The sequence below is a fragment of the Capsicum annuum genome, chromosome 6, assembly GCF_002878395.1.
Source record: "Capsicum annuum cultivar UCD-10X-F1 chromosome 6, UCD10Xv1.1, whole genome shotgun sequence".
Taxonomy (NCBI): Eukaryota; Viridiplantae; Streptophyta; class Magnoliopsida; order Solanales; family Solanaceae; genus Capsicum; species Capsicum annuum.
Genome location: NC_061116.1, coordinates 205736771 through 205760925, shown reverse-complemented (window position 1 = coordinate 205760925; position 24155 = coordinate 205736771). Strand labels below are relative to the sequence as shown.

Here is a 24155-nt window from a genome sequence, read left to right as displayed (position 1 = left end):
GTATACTTCCAAATTGAAAAGTCCACTAATTCTCCCACATTGGTGGGAGAAGGGAACTTTGTAGTGTTTATATTAATGAACACTTACTCCACATGATAAGTGAGGTAAGAAAATAGAGATGCCTCGCGCCATTGTCGTCGTCGCTCGCTCGGCTCTACTTCGAATTTGGATTTGGATTTGAATTTGGATTTGGCAAATGATCAATCGATGAGATATATCTTTTTGGATAAATTTTATTTGATGATCCAAATTTACCAAACAGTAAAACGCAGCAATGTGTTTTGATTCTCCATTTATACATGCACGTAGTTTTTCAAAACAGTGCATTGCTGAAACTGAACTGATGCACTGTTCCAGTGAACATATGCACTGTTACAGCAAACAGATGCACTGTTCCAGTGAACTGATGCACTGTTTCAGCAAACTGATGCAATGTTTCGATGAAAGGACATAATGTTTCACATGAATTGGTATGTACTGTTTCAGCAAAATGATGCACTGTTTTAAGTAAACAGACATGCATTTTCAGAAAAGACACACACCTTTAAATTGAACCAATGCCACCTTTCTGAAGAGGCATCTTGTGGCTATATAAACCTGGTTTCATCCACAAGTTTTTGTATAGAAATTTTTAGATTACAAACATTCTTCTTGTCTTCAAATACTTTGTGTGATCATTAGACCGTTCAGTGCGTTTGAAGAATCCGCCTATTGAAGTACCGCTATAGTCGGATTGAAGACCATTTTATCCTGGGAGGAAGATTCCATAACCTCGGGTACAGTGAGGGGAATTATTTCTTAAGAAAAGTCCGTGAATTCTGACGACTTGGTCTTAATCATTTCTGTTTCGTCTATTTTTCTGAAAAATAAAACACACCTCTTGAAAAGGTCATTTTGATCTTGTGTTGAGGGTATTTGATATACTTCATTGTATTCTTGGTTATATACTTGAACTTTAGTTGAAGTTATTGTTGCAATATACAGATTCTGCATACCCGACTATATTGTGGAAATGACAATTGGAAAGGTCATTTTGATCTTGTGTTGAGGGTATTTGATATACTTCATTGTGTTCTTGGTTATATACTTGAACTTTAGTTGAAGTTTTTGTTGTAATATACAGATTCTGCATACCTGACCATATTGTGGAAATAACAATTTCTGAGTTACAAGTTGCCTCGGGGGCCTACTTGGATACTAACAACACGCTTTCTTGTTCCTTTCGTACAGATTCATATTCTGTCGTGCTGCGCTCGGTCTATTTTGCTTGCAGGAACATGGCGATGAGTATTTACCAGTTTGTCTTCAAAGTTTCCTGATACATAATCCCTCGAATTTTGAAACTGTGCAACCAGCTATCAGACGACTTGCAAAGCTTCTAAAATTTGGAGATTGTTTTTGATTTTTACATTCATGAGACGTGATACATGTGCTTCCTGTATGATGTAAAAAGACTGCGCCACAAAATTGGTAAAGAGATCCAGAAACTTACCAGTCAGCATTTCGACAAAGAAAGACACACCCTTGTTACCAAAAGTGCTGGCTGGAAGTACAAAGGCATTCTTTTAGATGATTGGTTTACGTAGTTTACAGCAATATCTTGTCATTTCATGTGCAGAAATTTGGGCTTGATAGCGCGTATTTGGTTATTGATACTATGCCTTGCTGATAGAAAGGTATCGTGAGTTTTTTGTGTTATGTTTTTTTTGTTTCAACTGGAATTAGTGCTAATTTGTTCATATGTATCATGTATTATAAAAGCTGGCAGTTGAATTCTTTAATCATTAGTTGAGATATTTTGAGTTTTTTGTGTTATGTTTTTTTGTTTCTACAGGAATTAGTGCTAATTTGTTCATATGTATTCTATATTATAAAAGCTGGCAGTTGAATTCTTTAATCATTAGTTGAGATATTTCTCTTTTACTCTGGTCTCTGTAGTACAGAAGCTGACAGTTTTTGTCATACTTAGAGCTTGTAAAACTGATGCATTACTTTCACTTTAAATTATGCAGGTTCCAATTCAGTTCTCCTTCTACATTGACTACGACCAGAAGATCGATTTAAGTTATATACACTGATAAGTAAATACTTTTTACTCCATCATTGTAATTTGACTTACAATCAAAGTTTCTTTAATAGAGTGATTTGTTAAGAGATGAGACGTGATGTTTGTGTTCACAGTTTGGATATTACGAGTCTAGTTAAGAGATGACATTTGACATTTATTGTTGCTAAGGATGATTTTAATTTACGCACTCAAAAACTTACTGCCATTTAGGACTATAGAGAATTTTTTGGAGCATGATATTCAAACTTCGGAAATGTACACTCCAACTCGTAGGTAGAGGTGATTAGACAGGATATGATACATATTCAGATTACGGAGGATATGATCTTAGATAAGTGATGTATTAGAGCAGAACTGTTGTCGCGCACTAGCCTGCTGGTTATTGTGTGTTAATTATGACACTATTTTGTGGTTGATTATTGTTTTTCTAATAGATTACCGTTCCCTTGTTAGTTGTCATATTATTTTTATCATTTTGCTCTTCTTTATATTTGAATTTGCTATACTTAAGCTAAAAAAATTTCGAAAATGATCTCTCTTGTGGTAGGGTCTGCATATACTTTGCCCTCTTAGACCTCATTTGTGGGATTTTACTAGGTATATTATTGGTGTGTTGTTTTTGTACACTCCAACTCTATCTTTACTATGTCTCGCGAACATTTAACAATTACAAGATATGTAAAATTTAAAGATGTCTAAATAATCCATTTTGTAAATTGATCGAGTTGAGGTGTTTAAATGCACCTACCCTCGTTATAACCCACAAAGCACAATACAATACATTCCTCCCAAATCCAAACTCAAACACAACAATTTTCAACCAATAAGAATCAAGCATTTAGTCTTGTCAATCCACCACATACTCCCTAACTTCCAATCTCAACCATCCAATCCTCTTCATCTCCCTAATCATACCCATCCAATCACTTTGGAGAAAACACAACAACAAACCCCATCAGTAACCGCCAATACCTTATAAGAAAACACACCTATAAACAAATCTGAACCGTCCGATCTTCTCCGCCCAAAAAAATATTAAATATAAATACCAGTTTATCTTTAATTAAAAAAAACCTTTGAACATTCCCTCCACCAAAATACACAAAGAAGAAGAAGAAAAAAAGAGGTATTTTTTGTTGCTGAGTTTGTTTTTTTGGGGGGCAATTTACTGTTTTTGTGTTTACAGATAAAATTAGAGAATTGGTTTGCCTATTTTGAGCAAATGACTGTTTTTCTCTCCCTTTTTTACTTGGGCATTGATTTCAATCTCTTCAAAATAAGAAAAACTTCCAGTCATGGCAATAAAAAATCAGTAAGCAAAATCGTGTAAGTGTGCATCCATCTGTCAAACATTCAAATTCAAAATGGGTCTCAAAATCCCGCCCCAAAACCCTCCACAAACCCTATCTTCTCCTCTATAAATGCAAAGTGTTGGGAAGGCTTTTGCCATAGTCACACAGCCAAACTTCTCCCTTACCCTCAAATATCTCTATCTTCTAATTTTTTAGCCCCTTTCCCACAGTCGCAAAAATAAGAGAATTCCTCGGAGTTCTTTTTTTTTTTGCGACTATGGTATGGGATAAAGAATTTAGAAGACTAGATAAAAGGAGAACGACGGTGAGGATTACGTATACTCTTGGGACGGAGGATGAGTAGGTATATTTCTCTGTTTTAACATGAATCTTCTGTGTTTTAACATGTTTAAATTTATAGATTAACTATAATCCACAGACAGTGTTAACTTTTTAATTTCTCTGTAGTTAATTATGTAACTTCTGACAAATTCCAAAACTGAGACGAAAGAATCTTTTCCCCAATGTTAAAATAGTTGTTCAAAAATAATTCTTTATCTGCATTGTAGGTGTTGATTAATGGAGTAGGATTTTTGTAGGTGTTGATTAATGGAGTAGGATTTTTTCACTGATTGTCCTTTGATTTGCTCGTTTTTTATTTCAATCAGACTCAACCTCCCTGCATCCACTCCAATGGGTGCTTAGAATCGAAAGTGATTTCTTGAATTGACTAAGATTTTTTAGATGTTTTTCTATGATCCATTAGAACCAAAATTGATTATTCCAAGGACTTCTTGACATATAAAGTTGCGTCTTGTGTTTATGTTATATTATGTTATGTTATTTGAGCCGTTTCACACAATTGTATAGGACCCATTATGGGCCATTTACACTTTTCCTCTATTTTTGTCTGGTCTTTAATTTTGAAAAAATGTCTGCTCTTTAATTTGAAAAAACTACAATATATCTAAATATTAAACAACAAAAAATAGTAACACTTATATCAAATTATAATGTATAGCAATAATAATATTATTTTAATAGTGATCTCCTACTTTCTCTTCCTAAAAGAAGTTACCGTCCTCTTTTCACGTTTTCTTTTTCTCTTTTCTTAATTTAAAATATCTTTTTTCCCCTTTTTACGCCATTACTATTGATTTCTCCCTTTCATTTTTTTTCTTTTGTACGATTCTTGCACTATCTGATAAGGATTGTGTTCCTCTATTTTAGGTAACTATTTAATTCAGTTATTACATGTTAGCGTTTCTCTTTTTTTTTTAATTGTAATACATTAGCAAATTTGATTTTTTTTAATGCTCTAAAGGCTGAACACACACTAAAATCACGAACAAATAGTGGTATACGAACTAGTAATTTGGTGTCTGATTATGCACTATCTTTTAGATTTGGTTTAACTCAAGAAGATGTAGTTAAAGTTGTTTCAAATCCTATGCAATTGAAGAAATCTGAGAGTTCGAAGGAGATTAGGTATAAGTTTTGCAACGGTGCAACGGTTCAGTGAAGATAACTGAAATTTAAAAAAAAAATGGATGAAGAAAACTACTCCTCCAATAGAACAAAAAAAAAAATATATGAGAAGAAAAAGAAAGTCAATGAAATTAAAGAATGAAGTAGGGTTGAGGATGATGTGCGAAACGCTTCTGTTGATGAATCTGAAGAAGAGATATCTTTTTGTTGTAAATGTTTTTTTTAATTATTTATTGTTCTAAGTTAAGATGTTTTTAAAGTTGGAAATTATATGTATTTTTCAATCAGTTAATATGTATTTTATGTTTTGCTGATATTTATTTTTAGGGGTTGTAACAATCTGATATGTGAAGATGATAGTTTAAATATATTTTTTTGATTAGCATGTATTTTTTGTAAATTTTTGGGAAGTTTCCACGTTTATTTGTAGTTTTGTATAGGCCAAAGTCATCGACAGGTCCTCAAATTTGTATCGAAAATTTACTTAGACCCCTCAACTAAGGCTTGTACTTATTAGATCTCTAAACCCCCAAATTTTAATCCAATTAGGCATTTTTTGCCTACATGGCACATCGCGTGATATACATGCTTTGTGGGCGCGTGAATGGATCAAAATAACATTTTATTTTATTTTATTTTGAAGATTTTACTTAATAAATAATAATTTATTAATTAAAAAAAAAAACCACCCCCACTACCCCATGCTTTCATCTTCTTCACCCCATTGTTGTCATATTCTTCACTCCATTATTGATGACACCTTCTTCACATCTATTTCTTGATTTTAAAGCACTATAAAACCTATAAAGAGAGCAATTTTCATAATTTAATAAATATTCTTCCTCTTCGTCTTCTTCGATAATCACTATTACTGTTGATTTCTTTGCTTGATCACTATTCGAGAGCCAAATAAAATTTATTTTCATAAGGTAAAATTTAAGATAAATTCTACCATTCCTCAACTCAATTTTTCACCTTTTTCTGAAAATCAAACCCTCTTGAAAATTTCATCGAATACCTTATATGTACTCTTTTTGCACTCTCAAGATCATTGCTTTTCATCATTTTCTCCGTCTCAGTAAAGTAAGCTCAACAGAAACTTATCAACACAAAACCCAAATCATGTGGCAACAAATAATATAAACAAATCGCAACAAATCGAATTATGCCTTTGCAACATAGTTATCCACAACTAAATTTAGCAACAAATTAAACTATGCCATGCCCAAATCATGCGGCAACAATAACAAAAACACAAAAATTATCAATAAATCGTAGAAAATTCAGGTAAAAAGCTCAACAAATTATCATGAGGCAAATCCAAATCAAATTCAAACTTATTTACACTCTCAATAGATATAAAAAAAAAACACCTATAAAATCTGAAATAAATTCACAAAGAATAGAAAAGGAGAAGAAGGACAGAAAGGGGAGGGTGAAGAAGCACGGCTTATCAATTTTCTCTTTTTCTTTAAAAGAAAAAGTATAAAAATTATTTTTCTTTTAATTTTGTTATGTATTATAATTTAAAATAACTTTTTTTGATTCACTTGACATGTGTCATAATTTAATTCGTCAAGTTGCCAAGTCATCACGAGTGTAACACACTCATTTTATATTTTTAGTTGATTGACAAAAAAATTCTCAATTGGAACAAAATTTGGGGGGTTTCGGGGTCTGATAGGAACAGACCTTAGTTTAGGTGTCTAAGTAAATTTCGACAATAAGTTTGAGTGTCTATTAATGTCTTTGGCTTTTTGTATATTAGATAAATTTGATAAGTTGCATGTATGGAAAATATATTGTTATATGTACTAGTCATGGAGAGTTATTTGGATATATGTATCTTCAGTATAATTGATATGTATTTTTTAGTATTGATTGTAATTTTGTTTTGATCAAAATACATATGTATATTATATGTATTTTTTTACTGATTTGGTTGTGTTTTGTTATTTAGGGATCAGTGAGTTGATTTGTTTTAACATTTGTATTTTTGATAGGTTTAATATACATTTTAAGGTATAGGGTAGCATTTGTATTTTTATACATACACAATAGATATCATATGTATTTTACTTTAGTGATGCCTTTATATTTTTTTCTATTCAAAATACATATGAATGTTATATGTATTATTTTGGTTGGATACATAGGTGATTGTTTTTACAGTTTAAGAAGTTGTAGTTTTACTTTGTATAGTTGCTACGAGAGGAAATATTCATTGTAAGAAAACTTTCAAGATTTGCACACATATGTGCTTGTACAGTGATAATGATGGAAATATTCGGGTCATATTAAATAAGGAATAGTATAAAAAGTTTTGCGACAATATCATTTTTTATTATTTCATGAAGAAAGAAGCACTATGTAGTTCAAGCACAATTGTGTTATGTCGCTCGAGATAAAGGGTAGTTTTTCTTCTGCGATAGTCATTTGGGATAATGACACTTCTTTTCATTTTACTCCTAGAGAATTTGCTATCGTTCCTGGATTGAATTGTGTCTCTAATAGGTACGATTTTATTTTTAACGAGGATTTATCAAACAGAATTGTTGAGAAGTATTTCAATGGTGCAGAATTTATACAGACACGGACGGATCTATGTGTACTCATGGGGGTGGCACGGCACCCGCAGACCTTGATTGAGACACTGTATATATGCATATAATGCAGAAGAATTGAATATATAATATACTTGTCGCCCCATGTAAAAAGTGATAGCTAGTGCCACTGGCAATGGTAGAGAATACCGCCCTGTAGACCAGGGACTGAATCCCTCTCAATGACCATTGTAATTTTTGCCTCCTTCCCTTGCTTGCACAAAAGGAAGCTGCTCAGCACTTCAGCCACCCCTACTTTGTTTTTGTATCTTTCATTAGATGTGCGTCAAGGGTTTAGTTGTCTTTTTATTCCTCTTTTTAGGTTTTTTTATTAATTTCATTTACTTACTATTTTTATTGTGTAATTTAAATGGATTATTTTTCTTTAATTAATTCTTGCTTTTCTAAAACTCTCTTGATTAATCTCTTGACACTAGTGTTTCATGTGTATTTGTGTGAATTAATGAGTATTAAATCTTAAACATCACATAAATATTATTAAGAACATATTAAATTTTTAAAAAAAATTCAAGGCTATAAAATTATGGATATTATTATGTTAGAGATATTAAAATTTAAAGTTTTCGACCGTTTGAACTAAGTGAAGATGATTAAGTTGAAGTTATAATTTTTAATTCTTTCAAATTATATATCTGCAACAATACTCTTAACATTTTAAGATAATGGAATATGAATATATTAAGATAACTGTATCATATGGTTTATATAAGTTTAAATTTTTAACATGAAAAATCTTTTTTTCTCTCTCAAAGTTTTGAAGAATAAGACCTCTTTTATCGAAAAAAAAAAAAACTACTTAGGAGTTTTTAATCTCAAAATATCTAAAAAAAAAAAAAAGAACATAACTCACTAGACGTATTTGATCGATTTACTTATAAAATTAAAAAATGATAAATAATTCAAATTGTAACCCAAAATTAAAAAAATCGACCCGCAAATCCTACTTAAACGGCATGGCACCCGGTACCTCAGAATCTTGGATCCGTCTCTGTTAATATAGATGTGGGATTTGATTCACACATAATGATCCCATCAATTATAAATCAAAGCAAGAAAACGTTTTCATTTGAAATTACACGCTCGATATACATAGTTAAGAATATACATACATTTAACTGGGGCCCTATCCAGCGTGAATTTGAATTAGTCGGACTCCCACCGGATGAGAACCAAAAAAAATAATATGATAGACCAATAGGCAAACATGGATTATTTAGGTTATACCAACTATTTGTAAGTAAAATTAGTGGTCTTTGCTACATGCATTTTTTAATTTTCGTTTTAACTTATACCTAGCTAATATTTACAGTGATCAGCAACAATGTATTAGGAGTACTTTTTTAAGAAGTTTTTTACATAGGACTATAGGAGTAAAAGAACTTGTACAGTATCACGTCACCTTTTTTTAATTTATTGTACCAGTAAATACCTTATTTTTATCAAGCTTACAATTTGATCAAATGCGCAACAAAATTTACTACTCCTATGACTTTAGATATTAATGGCGACAATTTTTCGATGAACTCATTGACTGTATAAATATTAAGTCTCTACAGGCTCTACATGAGCGTCATTCATCTAAATATTAAAGGGAATCCAACAACCAAATGCAACATGCATGGACAAAAATAATCAGGCCTTAACAGATCTCTAAAGAAAAGCAAGTTACTGCAAGAAACAAAATATAGTATACTATTTTTCTCACCTCTAGAAATAAAATATATAATTAATTCTTCAAACATTCAAAATTGAGCTAAAAAATCCCTCACGTATTGTCCTATCGTGCTTCAATGTTTGGACAGTACTCAAGCTCACACTGAAACATAGGCAACACAAATGAATCTAATTCTCCAAAAATAATATCATGCTCGTCGTCCACAAAGCTACTCGAATCTTGACACACCTCAAAGTACGTTTGTATGTAATCGGGGAAACTCCTACGAGGTTTCTCTGACTCCGGTGGTGTTTCCGGGGGGTCGACAGCCGATGTTTTTTCCAGTATTTGATTTGTGTTAGGTATGGTATTCAAGTAACGGCTAAGATCAAAGTTTGTAACAGCGTTTTGACCACGATATTCTATAGCTGCCATATCATATGCCATTGCTGCTTCCTCTTCACTAGCTGCATGCATGCATGATATTATTATATTTACTATCATATATCTATATATAAATGAAATAAGGGAAGGAAGGATGTGGTCTTGCAAAAAAAAGACATGAAGGTATTATACGGATGTATATAGTACGTACGTACCATATGTTCCAAGATAGAGATACTTATTTCCGAACACCCTGCCAATGCGAGCCTCCCATCGTCCATTGTGGTGGTGTCTACAAATATGAGTAATACAAAATACGGTTACACAAAGAATTGAACTAATAAAACATACAAAAAAAAAAAAAATTATACTGTGCAAGTAAATTAACAACAAAACTATTAATTTACATATATAAACTTTTAATTGGATGTCCGTGACATATATTTAAAAAGATTCATTTGACACAAACAAAAACTTCTACTGGTGACAAAGTTGAAACAAATAATGCTATGTTCTTATAATTGGGATACAAGTAGTGAATTTATTTAGAACTTTTTTGTTAAAATTTCTGGGTCCCTCATTGTCTCCCCCTGGACCCTCCTAAGTGGTTGGCCTAAGCACCCCATGCAAATAGTCAAAAACTCCTCGATCCTTCACTTGTCTTTTCATTTTCAATGGTGGGCCTGTGGCTTTATTCAGTGAAAGTGCAGCACTTTTATATCACCACAACAAGACTTTTTGAGCAAAAGTCACATGTGCCGAATATTGGTCAGATTTATTTAACCAAAAAAAAAAAAAGAATATTGGTCAGATATGGTGCATAATACCATTTAAAACTCCCTCCGCCTCGTTTGACTATTTTACTTCTCATGGACTATGGTTTAAAATATAGTTCCTCTTCGTTCAATATTAACTCTATTTAAGTGTTAGAGTTTTATAATCAAATTGAAAATATATATATATAACCATGCACTATATCTTTAAAAATCACAATATATAATTTGTGATTGAGGGAGTATATTATATGTATACTAGTAGGAAGTAGGAAACTCTAGCCAAGAAAATGTTATGTCTATATAGGTACTGTGAGACTAATTAATTAATTAATTAATTAATTATATATATATATATATAGATATATATATATGTGTGTGTGTGCGCGCGCGTGAAGGCAAAAAAGATTTATTTTTTTCCAAGATAATGTTGATTAGTTACCTAGCTACGCCTCTATATCTCGAGACTCCTCTTGAAAATCCGCTGCTCTTCCTACAAAAAAAGAACTCTCATTACGTACTTAAATTTGTACAAATATAAAGGAAACCCTTGTTATATTAGGTCGACATGTACCTTCTCAAAGAACCAATGTACTCTTCTCTTGATACACCTTCCATTTCCTTAATCTCTTTTTCATACATCGACACCTATATTTAATATTATGCATAAGCAAAGGAAATACAAAATAAGAAATGGAACTAGTGGTTGAACAGACTCCCTCAGTTTCAATTTTTTTTTTTTTTGTCCGTTTCAAAAAGAAATACTATATCTTTTTATTTTTAACATCTCTTTAATTCTAATTGACTTTTCACATGGCACACTACTTTTCTTTAGTTTAAGACTGTCATATTCAAAAGTTTCTTAACATCCTTAAATTTCGTATCAAATTAAAATCAGCCAAACAAATTGAAACAGAGGGAGTAGAAAACTGAACTGGCGATAAAGAAACTAATACTAATAAATCGAAAAATTACACAAGATGGAAGATTAAATTACTGGGAAATTAAGGATGGTGTGTTGACCCCAATATTTCAGTGCTGCCAAGTCATATGCATGTCCAGCTGCATCCTCGTCATTGTAGGCCCCTTTTATATAAACCCCCAACAAATAGGATAAGATTCACTCAGTCACTTGTGGCAAGCGCTCACCAATGTTTACTTTTTGTAAACAATTTGAATTTAATTCACTTTTAGAAATGGAAAATCGTAATGATATACTTAATAATTAACAGTACCAATTCGATATGCATTGCGTAGGCAAAGGTTTATCATAATGAAATACTACTTAATAATTCCAAAAACACAACAAAAAATTAAATTTGAATTGACAATGATAGAAAACTTACCCAAATATACTGCATGTTGATTGGATGTCATCACAACCACCATTAGCAAACCAAACACAAAGAAAAATTTAAAAAGATCCAATCAAATTGTAGTTGACAACATCATAACAAAATAATGATCACTAAATAGGAAACTAATATGTACAAAATTAGGAAAGAGTTAAGTTATATATATATATACATGAAAATTGCTTCTACTTTCAGGTTAAGTTTAATCTCTCTGTTTTTGTTTTTAAAGATAACAATTAACTCTCACACATTCTAAAAGACTTACCTATTAATATGAGTGTAAAACATAATTTAAATAGCATTATAACTTAAGAAAATAAAGAAAAAAGGGACAATAAAAGAAGAAAGGTGAACCTTGTCTTCCTTTTTTGGTCTGTGTATCGTTCCAGCAATTTTTATCCCATAAATGAGCTTCATATCGACCCGTCCACCGGTGCCTAATAATCGTATGTACCCAGCCAAAAAAAGAAATAAAAATATAAACTTATCATCTCATAATTAGACGAATATTGATGCGGAGATATTATTCAAACTATATACATATATATGAGCAGAGTCACATTAGGCGAAGGGTGGTCTAGTACACACCCTTAACCGGACTATATATATATATACCTGGTGACACCTCTATAGATTGAACTACGTTGTTGCGGCGGCGAGTCCTTGGAGACCGCTTTTCGCTTCCTCTTCCCTTTGGAAATGGCTTTATCACTATTCTTGCTAGAAGAAGTGTTTTTTCTAAGTGATTTTGAGGTTTTTGCCATGTATAAAACTTTGACACCAAAGGTTGAATCTTGATCGATAAATGAAGTATATAGGAAAAAAGGATAATATAGTCCTTCAAAATTTATAGTAAGAGAAAATAGACAAAATGGTGGGATTGAATAGTAAGAAGAGAAAGATGCAAAATGGTGGGAATGAATTGGAGTAGATATATAGTGATTCTTGGGGTCTATGTTTCTACTTTCTACTCCCTCCCTTTCCTTTAATTTTGGCCATTTGACTTGCGCACTCTTTTAAAAGAAATTTGGCCCCGTATGACCATGAAAACATAATTTTTTGGAGTTAGAAATAGAGTTAGAAATGAAGTTGGAGTTGTGTTTTGCTATGAATATAAATTAAAATTATTTTTCAAATTTTGTGAGTGAAGTAGGAGTGGAAAAAGTGAAAACAAGTTTTTCTTGTCTTCACTTTTCCAAAATACAATTTCAAATTGTATTTGAAATTTTCATGGTCAAACACTGTGATTTTCACTTTTTTTTATTAAACTGAAATAATTTTCTGGAAAAAAAAGTGAATAAAATACTCATGCTGAAACGGCTACCAAATTAATTAATTAGGATGTATGACTCTAGCCTACATTTTTATTCGTCATATTTTGATTTAACACATCTATTAAGAAAATAATTACTCCTTTCGTCCCAAATTGAGATGACACATTAATTAGTAAAAATAATTAATAGCATGCCTAGTTTACCATAGTATCCCTATTAAATGATATTTACATTTTAATTTGAAGAAAAAGTAATTAATGCAAAGGGTAAAACATGAAAAAAAAAATTATCTTGTCTTGATTAATAAAAAAAGACAAGTAAAATAGGACATCAAATTAGAAAATTTGGGATGGATAATTTGGGACGGAGGAAGTATTAGCATGATTATTTTATCATGATATCACTAGCAATTGATGGCTACTATTGTGTCTTGAAAATAGTTTGAGGAATAAATAATTAATGTTAATATTAAAATAAAAAAATACAATTGTTATTTCTTAATATGTCAAAAATGACAAGTAAAAGTAAAAATTCACTTAAAAAATACTCCTATTTTATAAATGAACAAATACTACAACAAAAATTATATAAATTTTATAAATTAGATAAATAAATTAAAATAATAATTTTTAGTATAAAAGCTAACTAAAATTAAACGAAGGGAGTATATAAATGGCCGGCGCTCGATAAATGTTTGTTAACGTGGCTCTCTGTCTTCTTCAAATTGATTGTACTCTTTTTCTCTTTTTCTGCCTTTATTTATGGAGTATCCATTTAATTACCCAATTAGACTTTCTCTCTTCCAATTTAATCTGAACTCCTACTTTCTTGAGAAGAAGTAACATGAACCAATTAGGAAGAGTATTTTCAACTAATCACTAGATTAGTTAGTTCATTTTTATTTGTTAAATATTTTATTATTATATTTAACATGTGCGTTAAGCTAGTAGTAAAAATAAATGGAAGAAGTACATGAAAGTTGCAAGAAACACTACTTTCAACTAACCACTATCAAGCCATGCAAGAATATCTAAAAGTGAAGTCGCTTTAATATGTGATAGATGTGCATTTTATTTGTGTAACTTAAAAAATCAATAGATAATCTTAATTAGTTTCTAATTTATCCTTACCAATAACTATAGTCATTTATCAAAATATAGTAAAAATTTTATTTTATTTTATTTTTTAAAATAAAAAAATATGTCGAATTAATATTGAACTAAGTAAAAATTATTCGAGACATTATTTCACCGGCTTTTTGTAAAACCACATTTTGCACGTTTCCCACTTGTTTGCAGACTTCTTTTCTTAGGGGAAAACACACACTAATTCCAAAATATGTATAAGGTGGAAAATGAATATCAAATGTTGAAAGAGATGGAAAAAGAGTGCAGAGAAGATAGGGACTAAAATGGTAAGCAAGGCACTACTACTTTCTTGTATTGGGAAGATTAGGGGGAAATGATCTGTGTTAGCATGGGCTCGATATTATGAAAAATGAAATTATTAATAAAGCTTTTCGTTTATTTTTATTTATCATTTTATGCTTTTCTCATGTCAGATTGCATGAATTTTGACTAACATTTTAAGATATATTTTTTGTATAATATTCTTAATATAAAAAAGATTGCAACTTGTAACATTTTTTATATCATTTTCAAACATCTAAATTAAAAATTCAAAATATTATATTAATCCACTTTAGTTTAATTTTGAAGTTTAGTTAAATTGACTTTCATAATGCAAAAAATAATAAGTAAAAATAAACAAATGAAGTGCTTTATATAACATTTATTTATTTTTAATATTTATTTCTAATTTATTAATATAAATTATATTTATAAAAATTACTTAATTATATTAATTTAAATAAACTGATTTAAATCTGGATATAAATAATAAGTATTTACAAAAAGAAATTATTTACTTATCATCAAGTTCAAATGAAAAATTATATGGAAGAAGTTAGAGTAGAATTCATCGTCCGTCTTAAGGCAGATTGAAAGTTCAGTGACCCCAATATCCAACGACATTTCAATGTAGGCAAGAGATGTAATTTAAGAGGAAAAATTGGGCTTCTTTTGAAGCTGTTGATAAGGTCCAAATAAAATAACACAAAAGACAATCTTCTTAAGAAAATGAATCTTGAAAAAACATTTGTAAGGACTATAATATCCTCAAACTTTTTCTTTAATACCTAAAAACTGACATGTCTTCTAGTAGTTATTATTATAGGGAAAAGTAGCAATCACTACTCCATTTTTATTTATCAAGCACTTTCCCCATTTTTATTAAAAATAAATTTTTAAATCTGCTTGTATCATTTATAAAATTAAAATAAAATAATCATTATTATTCCTATTATTTTCTTTTAGTAAATCAATATTAAATAGAATGATAGTGATATTATAACAAATTTAATATCTTGATAAATATATTATAAAATAATTATTGTAAATAATAAGGATTAATGTGAATCTAACTGATAAATTCTTTCTTGATTTTCTAAAGTAGACAAATAAAATGAATATTTATTTTTAATCAGGGTACTAGTGATGTCGATTCTAGGAATCCTGAAAGGACTAGTCAGGGTTGATGACACCCCAGTGAGAGCAGTAGAATCAGAAGTACGGACTCCATTATGGGTTTGCATCCCATGAGTAGGACAAACCTCTTCAGCATTTTCCCCAATAGGGGCGGAGGTTCCAGCTAAATTCCTTTGGCCATTAGTCTTTTTCGGAGGCATGATCTGAAAATGTGAAAGAAAATTAAGGAGTTAAAAGAATTCACTCGAAATAAGACTCTTAGCACAAACTAGAACATGAAGAAAGGAAAACATTCCTAAGGGGTCGTTTGGTTGGGAAAGAATAATTCCGAGATAATTAGTCTCGGGATTAGTTATCCCATCACTATAGTGTAAATGGTGAGATAAATACTTTCGACACTAAAGAATACCTCACACCAAACATAATACTCTTTCATTTATTTCAAAACTATTTATCCCTTATGTCTTACACCAAACGACCCATAAATGTTTTGTACTCTCCCGTTTATAAGTGTGGCGCACTACACACTCATAAAAATGACTCTACTCGATATAATTTCGTAAATGTCCTTCAACCTTGAACCGTGCTCTGATATCAAGTTTGTCACGACCTGTGATCAAGCTCCAGCGGTGAAGAACATCTCATACCAATGAAAGCCCGAAAAGATCCTTTAGCATGTCATCATAAGTATAGTCATAATAAAATGTGAAGTTTGGCCTATACGATACGACGTTCAACTAAAATAACTTAATAAGCACTGAAAAATTAAATCTAAAAATACGACATAAAATATTTATCTAAATCAGTCTACGAAGCCTCTAAGGTTAAGAATGAAAACTCCTAAGTCAAAACATGGCCATGATTATACCATAAACAAGAAAAATCATAATATGAATAAAAAGACAAATGCGTTTCGAAGGATGAAGGGCTCACCACTTGCTATCAGTTGTCACGATATATATTAAATTAAGTCTGAAAATACGACATAAAATATTTATCTAAATCAGTCTAAGGTTAAGAATGAAAACTCCTAAATCAAAACATGGCTACGATTATACCATGGCTTTAGTGTTGCATAGAGCCACATGAAAACTACTCCGAACCTACATTATGAAATGATGTAGCAATCGAGGACGCCCAGTATGACAAATACTGACATGCAGCCTAGGAGAAAGGACAAAACATTTTTGTAAAGCAAGTCATAAAACTCAATTCATCATTCATAATAGAAAAATATGAAACATGCGATGCAAAACATAACTATATGACCATGTAAAAACTTAGTTATGAGCTATGTTGTTTTGGCCGACATTAAGCAACACACAAGATATATGGGTCCGATTCATATCCAATCGGTCGGGCCTTAAGTTCATATTTACCTTAAGGACTGAGATTAGTCTAAAGTCATCAATAGTCTAAAGCCACTATTTTATTATGTATTAAGGAAAGCATTCACCGATCAATTAAGAAACGAGTACTCTTATATCGATAAAATATATTTATTTTTTTAAACTTCATATTAAATAGGTCATTTTATTTTTATTTTGAAACTGAGGGAATGTCTAATAGATAGGAGTGTGCAAAAATTGAACCGACTGATAAACTGAACCGATAAAAATGTTATTAGTTTATTGTTATTCGGTAAACGGTTTGTTAATGGTTTTATAAAAAAAATTACTGGGTTATTGATTTGGTTCTATTTTTTCTTATTGGGTTATTGGGTAAACCGATAACCCAATAAGACTCTCTCTCTCTCTCTCTCTCTCTCTCTCTCTATATATATATATATATATATATATATATATATATATATATATATATATGTATGTATGTATGTAGAGAAAATTGAAGAATAGGTGTCTTTTAAGTCTTGAATGAAGGATTGGTAACATTGACCAACAGATAGGGTCAAACATTATTAGGAAACTTGATCAAGTTAATTGTGGACTTGATTAATATTTTCAAAACTTTCTAATCTTTTCAAAAATACAAATCAACCCAACCCACACCCTCTTCAATCCAAATCAACCACTCTCTCCTCTCTCTCGACAGCTTCTCTCAACTCTCTCCCAACCAACAGTTTTGCAAAATTTCTCCGTTCAACCCCCGATGACAAATAGTTGGGCTTCGAGTTCCCCTTTTCAATTCAATCAACCTATCTCTCATCCCTCTCTCGACAGCTTCTCTCAACTCTCTCCCAACCAATTATTCTGTAAATTTCTTATTTCAATCCTCGGTGACTTCAACATCCGACTACAAATAGTTGAGATTCTAGTTCCTTTTCGACTTTAATCGATGTGACAGTCTTACTCTTCGACCACAACAGCTTCGAATTCTTCATCGGTCCTTTTCTTCTTTCACAGGTAAAAATTTATGGCCTTTTTAGTTTTGAAGAAAATGAGGAATTTGAGCCAACTTCTCTTATAGTATTGGTTAACAATTTCAATATTTGTTGCACTAATTTGAAATATGGTCTGAATAAAACCCTAATTTCTGGTATTTCTTCTCTTCTCTTCTCTTTTCAAAGTGAATTCTGATATTTTATTGTTTGTTGTATTTTTTTGAAGTTTGATTTTTATTGTTTGTGTTTATAAAAACAAAAGGACAATTTGGTTTGCTTTGTTCTGTTCTTGTTCTTGGTAAAAATGGTGAAATTGCTGTTTTTTATTTAACAAAATTGTGCTACTATTTCCTCCGATAGATTACCCATCTGGTACAACATATTAACCATTTGATGCAACAGATTCATCATATGATGCAACAGATCAACCATATGATGCACCATAGAAACCATCAGATTACAATTCTGATGCAACAAATTAATAATCTGATACAACAGCTTTACCATATATTGCAACAGATTAAGATTTAGATAAAAAATCTGATGCAACTAATTAACCATCTGGTGCAGTGGAAGAACCATCAGATTAATGATCTGATGCAACAGATGAACCTCCTGTTGGATAAAATCCTACCAACTCTTCCTACAGGAAAAGTCCAAGACTTGATTTTTCCAACTGATCATTCATCTCCCATGATAGATGACTCTATGTTGGAAAAAATCTAAACAATATTGACCATTGATAACTGTTCCAATAGATCACTCATGTGTTGCAACAGATGTGTGACCTGTTGCACAGACCATTCATCTTTCTCAACAGATGAGTGATATATTTTGTATTGCCGCAATAGATTACTCAGTCGTTGCTACAGATTATTTAACTGTTCTAACATATCACTCATATGTTGCAACAGATGTTGTCACAACAGTTGTGTGATCTGTTGAACAGACCATCCATCTGTCTTAAAAGATGAATGGTATGTTTTGTATTGTTGCAACAGATTACTCATCCACTGCAATAGTTTGGTTATATGTTGCAATAGATATACTACCTGGTGCAATAGATCGGTGATCTGTTGCAATTGTTATTTTATTGTTTTGCTTGTTTGATTTACTGTTATCCTTTTTTAACGATGCATTAATCAACAATAATATATTATTTTATATTCCTATTAATTTTAGATAATATGGTTCCCAAAAGAACAGAAATCGAATCAAGTCCAAGTAAAGGAACAAGTGAAGCAGCTAGGCTACATCCACCACTCTATGAGCTTGCTTTACAAGCGTTATCTCAATCTGGAGCAGAATATGATGAACACGGGGAGGAGGAATATTTTAAAAGAAATGATGCAGATGCTAATAGCCCTTCCACCGAAGAGCTGATCAAAGCCTTCAACATTGATCGTTATCCTGTGAGAATGCAGTGCGATAGTGCCACAGATTTAACGGGTGATTTCGTGGTTAAGTCAGCCATGGGAAAATATTTTGACGCCTTCAGAAAAATACTTTGAGAACAAAAATTGGATGCTTATTTCAGGGCCAGTTGCTTTGGGAAATATCTTGATTTGCCGGAGGGCAACAATGCTTGTTTCCAAATGAAAATGGTATATGAACTTCTCAAGCGTAGGTTTATGTATGAAAACAAAGATAAGATGGATGAGGTGTGGATAAATTATTGTGGCATGCCTGTTTGTTTTGGTTGGAAGGAGTTTGCCATAGTTACTGGACTAAAATATTATCCTCCTTCTCAAGTTATACCTATTTTAACCCCAAAAAAGTACTCCGCACACCCAAAAAAGGCAAAGAAAAGTCGTGTGATCGTGATGACCTGGTGTCCATTGTTGGTCCAAGCTTCACAAAAAAAATTTGAAAGAAGCGTTGAAAGGTAAAGGACTTTCAAAGAAGCACAAGCAGTCATCGTGCTTGGTTTGTACATAATATTCTTTGGGCAAGAGACGTTAACAACAATATAAGTCTCGGTTTAATAAAGCTCTTCGAGGATCTTGAGGCATTTAACAGCTATCCATAGGGGTATGAAAGCTTCAAAATGACTGTCAAATTTTTGTTGACTTCGTTAGCGCCAAAGACAGTCAACTTATATGATTTTCCATGGGCTTTCATGGTAAATGTTTCTTTTTTCTATTATGATATCATTCATTTTTTTCGTTCAATAATGGTTTTGATTTATTGGCGTTATTTTATAGGCTTAGGCCATTCCTTATTTGAGACAACAAGTGAACTACCAGGAAGGAGTTTCCTGTCCAAGAATCTTGAGATGGTTGTCGGCCAAAACTCATAAAATTATAAAATTTCTTGATCTCTTCAACCCCCCGAAGGATGCAGTAAGTATAATTATAATTAATTTTTTCTTTTAATTAATGTTTTTTTTTGAATGATCTAATCATCATTCTAATATATTTAATGATTTATGTTAGAATGTGCATACGTCGCTAGTTCCGACCAATCGAGAGTTGAAGGTGTCATTTTTTCTTAATTTACGGTCTGTGCAAACTTTATCGGAGCCTAAGGTCATCGACGAAATAAAAATGGAATTGTTTGGAGCAACAACCATTACAAGAAAAACAATTTTGGAAGGTGGGCTTGTTGTTGTTGATGGAGCTGTTGGTGGTGGTAGTGGTGTTGTTGTTGGTGCTAATGATGCTCCTCTTACAGTATTTAAAGCAAATCATTATGAGTATGATCATACTGGTTATATAGATTTTTCCTCTCCCAGCAAATGTTCTGCATGCAAATGTCAAGACTGCAGGGCTAAATATGATGTAGTGATTAATGCTATTGATGCATTAACTGCTTCTGTAAAGGAATTGACATCTAAGAGGGGTCTCATTCCATCAAAGAGAATTTTATTTCCATCCACTCCATTAGAGATTTAGGCTAAGAGGAGAAGGAGAGTGATTTCTAGGGCATTATCAAGCATCCAAAAATGCGAAATTACAACTCCTCTGTCTATGCATTGCACTGAGAACCGTACAATGTCCAAAGGAGAGCAGCACAAGATAAATAAGGTGAATATATTATGTCTTCCAACTGACAAAACAAATAGACACATATCTGTTTCAACAAATGACACATCTGCTGAAAATTATCAAATAGATATATATATCTGTTGCAACAATTGACTAACCTGTTGCACCAGATACTTTATCTGGTGCAACATATATCTCGTCTGTTTCATCAAATCAAACAACTCTTCGTACAACTTTTATTTGTACCAATAGACGACCTATCTGTTGCAACAGATGATTCATATATTGCAACAGATGGTTCATCCGTTGGAAGTTATCACACAGGGTCTTCCTTATGTTGAAATTTGTCCCAATAGTTGATTTATAATTGCAACAAAAATATAATATGTTTGGGACAATTTAAAATGGGAGAAAGACCTGTTTGATTTGCTAGAAGAGATGAGTTATCCTTTTCAGTTTTGTTGTATCTTCGTGATTAGCATTGACTAATTCTGGCTATCCAGGTGGATGTAGAAGAAGCTACTGATGAACAACATTGATAATATGCTACTCTTTTTATGGAAATACGGAGAACAGAAAGCGCAGAAACCGTAAGCAAGCGACAATGAAGATCCACGACGAGCAAAACCAAATTTCATAGCACCGGATGAAGAACAACTTGTCCATACTGAGTAAATCTTTATAGCTTGATCCTATCAAAGCAATCCTTGGCAGTATACTTAAACTGTTGTTGATGTATTTGTTGAGATCTGTACCCGTAACAATTTTTTTACATTTCATTTATTCGTTGACTTATTTCAGCTAATTTATGAGGCTTCGATTTATTTTATTTTATCTATGAATTTTATTTATTCCTTAGATTTGAACTTATTAATTAAAAAGGAATACTAGATTCAAATATTGCAACAGATAATGTATCTGTTGCAACAGAAGACACATCTATTAGAAAATTCTAACAGATTTAGACATATGTTGCAATAGTTAGGTGATCTGTTGGAATTTATCAAACAGATCTTTCCACTGTTGCAACAGATGGACTTTAGATAAAAACATCAAGATAATGCAACAGATGACACGTCTATTGGGAAAAAAAGAACAGATTTAGACATATGTTGCAATAGATGAACTTTATCTGTTGTAACAAATGACACATCTATTGTAATAATCTAACATATTTATACATATGTTGCAATAGGTAGGTTATCTGTTGGAATTTATCAAACAGGTCCTCCCACTATTGCAACAGATGAACTTTAGATAAAAACATTGAGATAATGTAACAGATGACCAACCTATTGCAACAGATAAACTATATGTCAGAACAGGTAGGATAACTGTTACAGAATTTGTTGCATTATAAAAATTCAACTTTCGTTGGACATAAAAAATTTTCACTAAGTGTAAAAAGGTTAAAGTGAATTGAAATAAAAAAGGCACAACCCATCGACGGTGTTCAGTTCAAACACCTAAAATAAAATAGGCATCAAGTAGACATGTTCATTTTAAACACTTAAAATAAAATAGGCATCAAATATGTTAGTGTCAGTCCCGGCACATTTCCCTGACTTGCCGGCACTTGGCCCCCAACGGTTATTTTTTCCCCCCATTATCTTATATATTCATCTTCCTCCTAAAATTTAAGCCTAAATTCCCAAATCTTCTTCATCATCATCATTTTATTTTATCCATCCAAATTCTTCAAATTATTACTTTCATTTTTTCCAACTGACCTTGATAATGTCGAGCACATCTTTCACTATTTTTTGTGATAAAGATTTTCGATATTGTAAGTGCGGTCATGAAGCTCTGTTAAAGACTTCTTGGACTCAACAAAATCTGGGTTGTAGGTTTTTTACTTGTAATATTTCAAAGATAATATTTTTTTATTTAATTAATTGATTAATTATTGACTTGTAATTATTTTGTAATTGTGTTCTCTTTTTTATAGAAATTGGGTGGATGCGATTACTTTGATTGATATGAAGAACGACTCCCTTCACAAGCAAATCGTGTAATCTGGGGTTTGTTGAACAAAGTCAAGGCTTATGAAGAGAAACAAAATCGAGCAAGAAGATACTACATTATTGCCGTTATTGCTACTGGTTTGGTGTTGTTGGGCATATGGATATTGAAGCCTAATTGCTGAAATTTTTATGGTGGTGTGTGTATTTGCTACTGGTTTGTTGTCGACCAGCACATGGATATTCAAGCGTAACTGTTGAAAAATATCAATAAGATTTAGGCATATGTTATAAAATTTAGGTCATATGTAGAAATTATCAAACAGGTCTTCCCACTGTTGCAACAGATTAGACTTAGATTATTAGATTATTCATAGAAATAATATCGCTGTAATGCAACAGATGATCAACCTATTGCAACAGATAAACTATCTTCTAGAATAGATTAAATATATTTTATAACAGATTGACAATCTATAATATTATAAAAAATTCAACTGTCATCAAAAAAATTTATTGCCACTACATGTACATGTAATTAAGTGAAGGGTGACTTGAAATTAAAAATTACTATTTCACAGGCTCTTCTATATACACAGGCTTCAAGCGTCCAGTTAGTACCCCATAAGCCTATACCTCTTGCAGGTTTGCCACAACATTGTCGCACATAAAAGTCATTGGCTCGGCCATTTTTGTGCCGGTCAGAAAATATTTGATGTGTGCAAGAGCGTGCGAGCTGCTCGCTTTAGCGACATCATCTTTTGGAAGAATCATTCCCCTGTTTCGACCTTCAAAATCCCATGATTTCTTCATTAACACTTCCTTTGACAAATGATTCATCAGTTTACTCTCCCTCAACAAGATGTGCAATAGCACCACCAGTGAATCCATGAGGAGAAAAAGATCGAAATCGCCGACGAGAGGTACGTTGGAGTCATAAACATTGATCTTTCCCTCCTTGAGTAGTATCTCAATAGACCGATAATGCATATCGTTCACGCTAATGACTGCAAGAATCCTTTTTGCCTCGGTCCAGCTCTTGCCGTGTGGATTTGGCCTATCCCCTCTAACATATCTTAACGTTTCTTCTTCATACAAGACCAACATAGGAACTAGGAAATAAAGTCCCACGCCAAGGGATGACGTCTCTCCATTGAGTTGATCATACCGATCTTTGAGCTTCTTGCAGAAATCGAGGTCCATTATCCTATCGGCAGCTTCATAAGCTTCCCGGTACGTTAATTGTCTTTTCCTCATGAGGCAAAGAATTATGTCAACATGATGTGAGATAAGAAGTTAATTTTTAAATAGGTTAGTAATTGTAAAGATGCAATGGATGGTCCATCTGTTTCATAGGGTTCTCTGAATCAATAATCCAATGCAACTTATGCAACAGATGAATAATAAG

The 24155-nt window shown here is 32.0% G+C and overlaps 1 protein-coding gene across 1 annotated transcript; it reads right to left on the bottom strand.

The window, feature by feature from the left end:
* Positions 1 to 9141: 9141 nt before the first annotated feature.
* Positions 9142 to 12598, bottom strand: LOC107874755 (AP2-like ethylene-responsive transcription factor At1g16060). The gene is made up of 8 exons (XM_016721503.2): positions 12254 to 12598; positions 11993 to 12075; positions 11630 to 11638; positions 11281 to 11369; positions 10858 to 10931; positions 10726 to 10776; positions 9726 to 9802; positions 9142 to 9593 (listed from the first exon to the last, which is right to left on the bottom strand). Exons 1-8 carry the CDS (start codon positions 12400 to 12402, stop codon positions 9250 to 9252), a joined length of 876 nt encoding a protein of 291 aa, XP_016576989.2. The 5' UTR covers positions 12403 to 12598; the 3' UTR covers positions 9142 to 9249.
* Positions 12599 to 24155: the final 11557 nt, after the last annotated feature.